Here is a 10000-nt window from a genome sequence, read left to right on the forward strand (position 1 = left end):
AATGGCTGGATGAGTATGTGTCTTTTCGTAAACTGTATAAGCACGTTTCATGAAAAAGGAAAAACAGTGTTGGGCTTTGAATACAGCACCTAGCAATGAAACTAAAGTAAACCCTATCAACTTGACTGTCCTCTCAAGGATGATAAACTTAAACTTGCTAAAGTCAACGTCTCCAAATATCTATACGTTTGGCAGAGACTGGATAACCTTCTTCCTCAAAACGTGCAATGCTTTAAAACGACAGTTACTTTCTCTTTAGCTGTTAATTAATCTATGACAAGAAGATGTATGCTCAGAAAATTACAAATTCACTTTAAAGAAAACATTAGGTCAATGAAAATGTTTGTTCTTAAACTAAATGGGACATCTACGGTAATACTTAGTAACAAAAGCCTGCACAACTACCCGGAAATACTGAAAAACATTGTACTAGTCACAAAAAGCACACTGTGAAAACTATTCCATGATCAGTGTCATTCAAGTTGTTGAGGTACCCATCCAGATATATAGCGTACCCTTCACGAAGGACTGTTGGATCAGCTCACTCGTAACTTGGGCTGTCACACCATTGAAATTGGAGTAGAAGTCAGCCATATCATCATTGAAAAACTGCACGATTGATTTGGTCATGATGAGCCTTGAAGTGCTCTTCTACGTCTCTTTGATGCTCTTTGTTTTACCGACCATATTTTGGGTTAACAGGTTCCAGGTTCCAGCCTGCGAACGCAGACGTATTTCCGGCGGTCGGAAATACGAGGTTAGTTTAAGTCCAGCTAATGTCTCAGCTTTTGACTGGATTTTACACAAAGAAAGAGATTTAACCTTTCAACGATTTAGTCAGTTTGCCGCCGACAATTCGGCGCCGAAGTTCCAAGTGGTTAGGCGGACTTCGCGGAAGCATCGATTTAAAAGCCATCAAAAAGTTTTACTTTTTTCCCCGGCCCATCTTGGAAAAGGTTCTTCTCAATGTAATTTAACCCGTCTCCATACTCTCGAAGTAATTCCCAGTTTTCGTGTCGAGAGCGCGCGTTTTGCCAGAGGGAAAACGTAATTAACAGGAAAGGGCAGGATGGGTCAAATAAACACTTACATGTCTGTTCTGCTTCAACAATTCGTAAACTGTGTAAGAACGTTTATTTACCAATGATAAAGGAAAAACAGCTCAAAAGAGATCGCTTACATGCAGTTACAGTTTCGCGAAACTATAACTGCATGTAAAGCGGTCTCTTTCGAAGACGTCGTTCTAGGACAGGACTCACGAAAAAGCATAGGTTTGAGAAGGTCGTCCTGGTTCATGCTGAGGCAAGCAAAGCTTTGTATCCAAGAGAGATTGATTCAAAATTTCGACTCACAAGCTCAATCAAGAGAAAATGAGGGGACAGAGAAGGAGGCTCCCAGTCCAGCCCTTGGGATATGTCATGTGTACGAAAGTTATTTTTAGACGAGCGGAAGTCTTTGTTCTGGCGGAAGTCTGTATTTCGAGACGTCCGCATGCAGGCCAACCTCGGTCTGATGTTTGACAGAAAATAAATATTCATTAGCCTTCCACGTGCGCCGCAATTTTCTCTCTTCACTAAGAACCTCAGAGCGAGACAAGACTGTATGCGGACGTCTCGGAAGACAGACTTCCGCTAGAACAAAGACTTTCGCTCGTCTAAAAATAACTTTCGTGGACATGACATATCCCGACCAACGCCCTGAGACTCCGTCTCTGTCCCCTCATTTTCTCTTGGCTTAATACATTTGTTAGTAGACTGGTGACGAGAATAAAGAAATTCATCATTCACTGGTGCAGAAATCCCATAATACACCTCTTTTACGTACCCCCCAAAGAGGTGTATTATGGGATTGCGCAAGTAGTGAATCCTTTTGTCTAGAAATATCAAATTCCCACAACTGACGTTAAGAGTAGTGAGTGGCAGTCAGTAGGGAGAATTAAAATTCAGGGGAGGGGGAGAAGGGCTGGCGCAGCAGCGACAGCACTCGCCTTCCATCAATGCAGCCCGGATTCTACGTCATATGTGGGTTGAGTTTTTTGTTGGTTCTCGACTCTGCTCCGAGAGGTTTTTCCCCGGGTACTCGGGTTTCCCTTCTCCTCACTAACCAACACTTGCAGGTGTAGCACAGTTGGCTAAAGCTATAGAGCGCGGCTTTCGGAGCAAGGGGTCCCCAGTTCGATCCTCGGTGACTTAAACCACGGTCTGTTTCGACTTTCCTCTGATCTGTGTAGTTATAGCTTTAAATACCCCGGTAAAATGGAGCACTGACAGAGGAAGGGGGGTAAAGGGTGAACCGCCGGCTGCCATTAATAACAGGGTAGGAGCTGAAGGAACTACCGACGTTAAATAAAGTGACTTTACTTTACTTTTTTATATTGAGAATTAATGAAAGGGTTAAACGTCTAAAAAAAGCAGAAAACAAAGTCCTAGTTGGGCTCCTCTTGGAAGGTTTGAATTTTTACGTCTTTAGTGCATTAGATTTGGAAAATGAAAACATTGCGTTACGTCAGTCACGTTACAAAGAAAAATTATCGTGTTTCAGAAATCGATATATCTACGATCAATCACGAGATTATCTTGTGACCATACTATGTGCGTAGAAAAATAACTTGATTTCATTCCCAAGTTCAATCCGAACCACATTTAAAATGAAGAGTTTTTAATACCAGCGTCGGAGCTGAAGGAACTACCGACGTTAAATAAAGTGACTTTACTTTACTTTTTTATATTGAGAATTAATGAAAGGGTTAAACGTCTGAAAAAACCAGAAAACAAAGTCCTAGTTGGGCTCCTCTTGGAAGGCTTGAATTTTTACCTCTTTAGTGCATTACGTTTGGAAAATGAAAACATTGCGTTACGTCAGTCACGTTACACAGAAAAATATCGTGTTTCAGAAATGGATATACGATCAATCACGAGATTATCTTGTGACCATACTATGTGCATAGAAAAATAACTTGGTTTTATTCCCAAGTTCAATCCGAACCACATTTAAAAATGAAGAGTTTTTACTCATTCATTGTGTGTTTTATTGCTGTAAGTGGCTACGTTATGAGGAATGAAGAATACGAAGCCAAATGGTGGGCATGGAAATCGTTTCACGATAAAACGTATGATACACCAACGGAGGAATATAAGCGTTACACCATTTGGAGAGATAACCTTAGGGTGAGTTACATATCAACGTTTTTTTTCATTATATAAAGATTTTTAATGACTGAAAGTTTGTTTCTAAGCCGCATTGTACTAAAAGTTCTTACACCATACCTTCAAAATCGAAGCTCACGCGCCCATCTGTTCAAAATGCAGGAACACCCAACGAGAATATAGTTCAAAACTACTTAAACATAGCTGAACGAACTTTGGTATATAGGCATATTTTTATCCCTAAAAGTTTTTCATCTGTTCAGATTTCCTAGCTGAAACTTACCTTTTCGAAAATTTCAGCCTGAAAAAACGCTCCGAAACTTCTAGGTGACCTTTTTAGGGTAAAAATCCGTTAAAAATGGGCAATTATACCGTTTTTTAGATGTTCGAAAATCCTAGGACAGTCAGGCAAGCAAAAAATTTTACAACAAATTTTCCGAAAACTCTAGATCTCAAGTTGTCTTTCGAACAGATATTTTTCGAAAATTGACGTTGCGTGCTCCTGAAAATGCAGGACATCAGCCCTCGTATAAAACATATACGAAATTCAAGTCATTTGAGCAACTCCCTCAAACGGTCACGCCAACGGGTGACCCTATTCGATGGAATGGTGGAAATAGAGGAATGCATGGAATATTCTAAAATACGGAATATATGGAATATTCTAAAACACGGAAAAAATCGAATATTTTGAAACAAGGAGTATACGGACTATTCTAAAACGCGGGATGAGAGGAAAGTCTTTTAAAAAAGGATATAAATATTGCATTTTTGCTGGCGAGTAGTCTGGGGAGGATAATATAACTTCGGATGATATTTTTACATTTCCTCGCGACATGTCCTCGCGGGATGTCCTCATACCCTCGCCAAATTTGAGCGTTATTTTTCGAAAATTCACCGAGAAAGCGATCCTGAAATCCATATAATAAAGCTTTCTCAACATGATCGGTGCAAGAAACCAAATCACAGGAATTCGAAGCATTTGAATCTATTCGAATCTACCAACGAGATGCTTCCGTGAAGCATAAACTGGGTTGCCTGTGGTACGTGTTACAGAATTTCAGAAGGCACTGAATTGTGTGGTATTGAACTACAGCATTCCAGTCTCTGAAGAATAACAAATAAAAGAGAAGCGAGAAACATTGGCTTCTGGGCTGACGTAGCCTGCGTAGCAAGGGTTCCTGGAAGAGCTCCCAAACGATTTTCCGGAAACAGGCCGCGCGAAAGTTGGGTCGAGAGATTGAAGGAACGCTTGCAAGAAGACCCCCTATTTTTGAAAAACCCGTTCGCCCACGAACGGGGGCTTCTGATTGGTGCGGCATAGTCACAATGATTGACAGGTGACAATGCTGGAGCAAAATATTTCTTGTTTTGGCGTGACAAAGACAATGGTGGAAGAATCGTGTGTCGAGCGGAGCGAATCGGGTCTCGGGTTTTACATTGAAAAGGGAACAAGAACTGTCAATGCGCCATCTCTTTAACTGTATAGATGTAATGGCCGTTTTGCCAACAGGATGCAGGATGATGTGATTTAAATGAAAATCTGGACTGCTTGGACGATATCCATCAAGGGAAATTCAATATTATTAATTACGTGTCAGCTGAAGCCGCTATGGACAGCGTTTCCGTAATTCACTAAAAGCAAAAGATTCGATCGTTATTTAAGAAAACTTTGGCAGCGCTTATTGTCGACGAAAAGTTTGGACTGGACTGAAGTAAGCTTTTCATTCGCTTGCAAAAGATACTTTATTTACGCAGGATGAATTAATAAAATGCCTGTGAACTATCAGAATCCACATGTTTCAGGATCAAGGAAATTCGTCAAATTCTCTGCTTACCTTGCCTAATGTGAGCTTGAATCACAATTACCTTCTCTTATTGTGAGAAGAAAGTGGCTCCTTTGTACAGTCATGCGATTTTTTTAAGCACTGTTACTTGCTATTTCATCGACGATTTCGTGCCGATTTGACCAAAAACGTACTGTGTTTAATCAAACTAGCGACTAGGTTTGCATGTAATTTCCTGGAGATTTAGTACGATCCATTCATCAACCACTCTGCACCAAGAAATAGCCAGCAAATCGCACTGAAATCGTCGCTAGTTTTAAACTAAAACCTCTTGAATGGTTTCAAGGTCAGCTTTGGTGGAGATTAATTTGCATTTAACGGCCTTCACTATTCATCGAACTCTGTGCGAGTTATGTTTCTAAATTTCGTATTTTACGGGCGCACGGATTGCTTACAAGTTCTGAAAATTGGCTGTTGTTAACTTCTATTCCAATCGCTCTGCAAATATCAGCTAGAATTTGTCCGTAAGTTTTTTTTCGATGGTTTAAACAAATTCTCGGAAGAAACATAACCAGTCGTACCCGGCTGAGAATTCAACTTTAAAATCACACTGGCAAATTCTGCATTGATCGCTCGGTTGTTTCCTCGGTGCCTCGGTTTGTTTTGAGGGAAGTCAAACATGTGTTAACAAGGTTATCTGTTATTGGCTAATTTGTTAATGAGACGTCAATCAGCGTGTGTCAAGTCAACCCTTAAAAAGTGGGCGTTTTTCAAAAATTGGGGATCTTCTTGCAAGCGTCCCTTCAATCTCTTGACCCAACTTTCGCGCGGCCTGTTTCCGGAAAATCGTTTGGGAGCTCTTCTTTCGAACAGGAACGCTTGTTACGCAGGCTAGGGCTGACGTGTTGATAATTTTCAAGTTCCCTCACAACTTCTTTTCATCACAAGTTTAAGCGTGCCCTCTGACAGCTTTGTTATACTAAAGTTCGCTGACCTAAATCCTATTCGGCGGGGTTAGTATCTGGATGGGAGACCAAAACAATATTCCCCTCAAAACAGAAGCTTTGGACCGAAAGTTCTATTTTAACGCTAACAAATGCGGACCAAGCAAAGAACTGATTTTGTTAGCTTGCTTTATGCGAAACAAATATTGATGCAAAAGTAAATAAATAGTGATACAAAGTTTTTGGGAAGAGCAGAAGGAAGTTTTCTGGACGGTCGATCGAGAATAAAATATTTTGCCATCAGCAACAACATTTATGACATGAAAAAAACATTAATTTTTAACCCCGAATATAAAGAGTTACGATCAGCGACAAACATTTTGGGAGATGTTTGCTATTGTACTTTTGGCTGCACGAGTAAAAGCGCAAAATCGAAAGTGACATCGTATTCAGCGGGCGCCGTGATGAATTTACTCGCGAAACAGTGAAGCATCTGTGTCAAATCATCATTTGACACAGATACCGGGTTTTGTTTTTGTTAGTTTTCTTTTTCTTTCAAGTGTTATAAAGTTTGACAAGAAATGCGCGAATTCAACACAAAGATCACAATCGCCCAACTCTTCAGGTTGACAGTCAAAACTTTACTCTCCAAGACGAGGTTATTTATCGCCAGGTAATTCCATCGTTTTGGGGATAGCAGCTACTTTATTATTCATCAGTGTCAGATTTTTTTTTCCGATTTTGGGGGTCATTTTGTTGAAACTCAAGCAAGCTTCCGACAGACCTGTTTATTTTCGTTACACTATACCACAAAAATGCTCCCGTATCACATTTCATTTCAACACTCGTATGCAAATTTGTTAAGCTCGAAAATTATACAACATGATATTAAAGTTCACAAAGGCTGGAAATATCTCGGCAAAATCTTTTTCCAGCGAAAAATCAATCGAAACAAATAACATATTTACTGTTAGAGGCTAAAAAACCTTCCTATTTCAATTGCGTGCGTGCAAACAAGAGATGCAATTAAATACATTTTTGACAGTTCACATCAAACCCTTTTCGACTCGGAACGCTGACCGTAAATAATGAAGCACAAAAGCGACAACAACTTTCATTCAAATAATTCTTCACTGTCACATTTCCAAATATTTTACACCTTTGCAGAGTTGAGTACAAAATACCGGTAAATGTAAGTTGTCAGACAACTAAGATGCGACTTGAGTAAACACTGTGATGCATTCTTGTAGGCGTTCGATTCCTTCAATGTTAATTTGTTAAATCCATAAAAAAATTGCTATTTGATTTCCGTGTTTTATATAATACCAAGTTAGTAAAATATTAGAAACAAAGGTCACTTGATATCCCAAAGGCGAAAAATGAAATTGCTGTCGAAGACCATTACTGGTCTCTTAAAATTCAGATATTTATTTTTCAGCGCTGTCTTGCTAATCCAATTGACGATCCATTCTTGAGCTCCATGAGGGTATATTTTGTTTAAAGATCCACTAAAACGCCATTCACGTCAATGACTTATTAGTGAAATTTCCAGTTGTTATACCGGAAGACTGTGCAGAGTTGAGAACAGGTAAATACAAATCTGACAAATAGCGAGACAACTGAGATAACAGATCCAATAGATTCCTTCTCTGTCTTTGTTGAACCCATACTGAGTTACCAGAGAACTGTTCATTTGGTTTCAGTGTTGTACGAAACACCACACTTGGCAAAATTTTAGGAAGAGAGCTCACTTTGATTACGGGTCGATGGGCGACAGATTCTTGTCGAAGTCCATTACTCGTCGCTTTTAACATTCGACCGCCTGTCTTGTTCAGTATCCAATTCGCTTGCCATTATTGAGCTTCATAAGGGTACATTTTGTTCAAAGATCCACTAAAACGCCATTCGCGTTACATGACTTTCGACGCCATTGCCGGTTAAGTTAATCCTTCTACTGTGCCTACCAGAGAAATCTAAGCATTTCCCACTACCCTCTCGATCCTAAGAAAATACGCGCAGAAGGCGCTATGCACAAAGACACCACTTAGCAGGGGAGTGACAGGCAAGACTTTTACCGACACGGAAAAAAAAATAAAAAAAAAAAGAAAACGAAAAATAAAAAACGACGAAATTAAAGACAGATTCCGACTGGGTTTGCCATACTGGCAACCAGTAATCAGTGCAACGCGACCGTTGGCTTGCCAACGCTTGGCAACGGTCGCCTTGCACTGAAGCTCAAATACAGCGAAGGTATGAGGAGATCCCTAATCGATCGAATGCTGGTGTTTTTAACGTGAGAATTTCACTGGTCTGGCGTCAGTTCCCACTTGAACAAGACGAGGTTACTGGACGGCGGCTCGGTGTTGCCTGCCTCGTCAATCTTCTTGACTCTAACTGGTGGTCGAGAAAAGATCTCGCAAAATGACGCCTAAAACAGCTCGGAACGACCAGAAAAATAATAACGCAGGACTCGATTGACACTTTCAGTTTTTGTTGATCTTTCATTGAATTATTTGCTTTCAAACTTTGTTACCGAGCAAATCGCAACCACCGTAATGTATTTATCCTTCTACAGATCGATAACAACAACAACGACAGAAAGTGGTCCGCCTGTCACCGATCATAACAACATCTGCTAGGGAAATCGTGTATGAATGAAGCAGGTTTTGTAACAAAGACCTTCAAAAAGGCATTGACTTAGCAAATCAGCCTGAAAAAGAAACGATAACATGTCGTACATTGTATTTTTAAGGCAATTGAGACACTTACAAATCGTCTTTCCCCATTTTTCCTTCTCTGAGTGTAGGAAAGTGCGCCTTCGATATTTCGGCACAGTCCGAGAGGCACAAAAACAGACGCGGGGAAACATATCGCCCAGGGGTGAACTCTTCTCTGCAACACATCTTTATATCTTTTGAACAAATACAACAAATCTTTTAAACAACAAATATATGTAGTAGTCATTGATACCAACCGGCAAACTCTACTGCTTTAGTAATAATTTTGTGCAAGCAGCATGTTCTGTCCACAGTGACAACATCATTGAAAGTGATCTGTCCACTACTGTCACTGTCTACTAGAAATCCATGCGTTTATGACTTAATGCATCATATTTGTCAAGTTTCCTTTAAATAAATTTTTGGTGACTTCATTTGTGGTCTGCAATATCAACGTTCATCTGACGATTGCTACTGGTTGATTTCCAGTGATGAAAACCACCTGAACTACCCCCCACCCTTCTCTTCCACCAATTTTTTTTTTCGCGTAGCTCCTGTACTTCAATTTTCTTTCAGAAAATTCAACGACACAACTCTGAAAAACATTCTTACTCCCTGGCTATGAACCAGTTCGGTGACCTGACCGACCATGAATACCACTTTTTCGTGGTCCCTCGAGCTCACTTCCGTTACTCCGATGATATGAGTCCCAAAGGCTTTCCCTCACTTCTTCCCGGCGGAATAACGTTACCCTCTTCTGTTGACTGGAGGACAAAAGGATGCGTCACGCCAGTTAAGAACCAGGGTACGTTTTTGTTTTCATTGAGACTAGAAGCAAATGGTGCGGGACCGGAGAGCACATGCCTTCGATCAAGTTTTGTACGAGAAAATTGACCAAACAACAATGTTATGCCTCCCATATATGCGAAAAAATTATCTATCTCTGAAGTTTCCTTTAGTTACGGAATACATACATGGTTTTGAAGAGGCTCTAACATTCCTTCGATGATTCCTGTTTTGAATTTCTTCGCTCCACTTGCGGCGGGAGTGATTCGAGGAGGAGAAGTTTTGGAATCACCTCAGAGTCGAATTTTATCACTAAATTTCTGAGTTACTTTCTTTTGCTTTTCAGGTATGTTGGATCAATCGTGGTCATTTAGTGTAACAGGATCAGTTGAAGGACAACACTGCAAGAAAACAGGGGAACTGGTCTCACTCAGCGAACAGAATCTTGTGGATTGTTCGGGATGTCGAGATTACTTGCCGCCGCACAAGGCAGTTGCAGACTGCGGTTTCAAGTATTAAACAAACCAAGAATCCCAGAACCCAAAAGTGTCTCTCACATTTGGCCTTGACCCCTAAGTTTACTGTAGTAGGTAATTTAACAAACCACGACGGCTACGGCG

The 10000-nt window shown here is 40.4% G+C and overlaps 1 protein-coding gene across 1 annotated transcript in view; it reads left to right on the forward strand.

Annotated features, from left to right (window-relative positions):
- The first annotated feature begins 2906 nt into the window (after positions 1-2906).
- LOC138040903 (cathepsin L1-like) overlaps positions 2907-10000 on the forward strand; it is a 13718-nt gene continuing 6624 nt past the window's right edge. Inside the window, exons 1-3 of the mRNA XM_068886618.1 lie at positions 2907-3167; positions 9171-9399; positions 9727-9892. Of these exons, the coding sequence (XP_068742719.1) occupies positions 2997-3167; positions 9171-9399; positions 9727-9892 (566 nt within the window). The 5' untranslated portion in view covers positions 2907-2996. The remainder of the gene's footprint in view (positions 3168-9170; positions 9400-9726; positions 9893-10000) is intronic.

This window comes from Montipora capricornis, chromosome 3 (assembly GCF_036669925.1).
Source record: "Montipora capricornis isolate CH-2021 chromosome 3, ASM3666992v2, whole genome shotgun sequence".
Taxonomy (NCBI): domain Eukaryota; kingdom Metazoa; phylum Cnidaria; class Anthozoa; order Scleractinia; family Acroporidae; genus Montipora; species Montipora capricornis.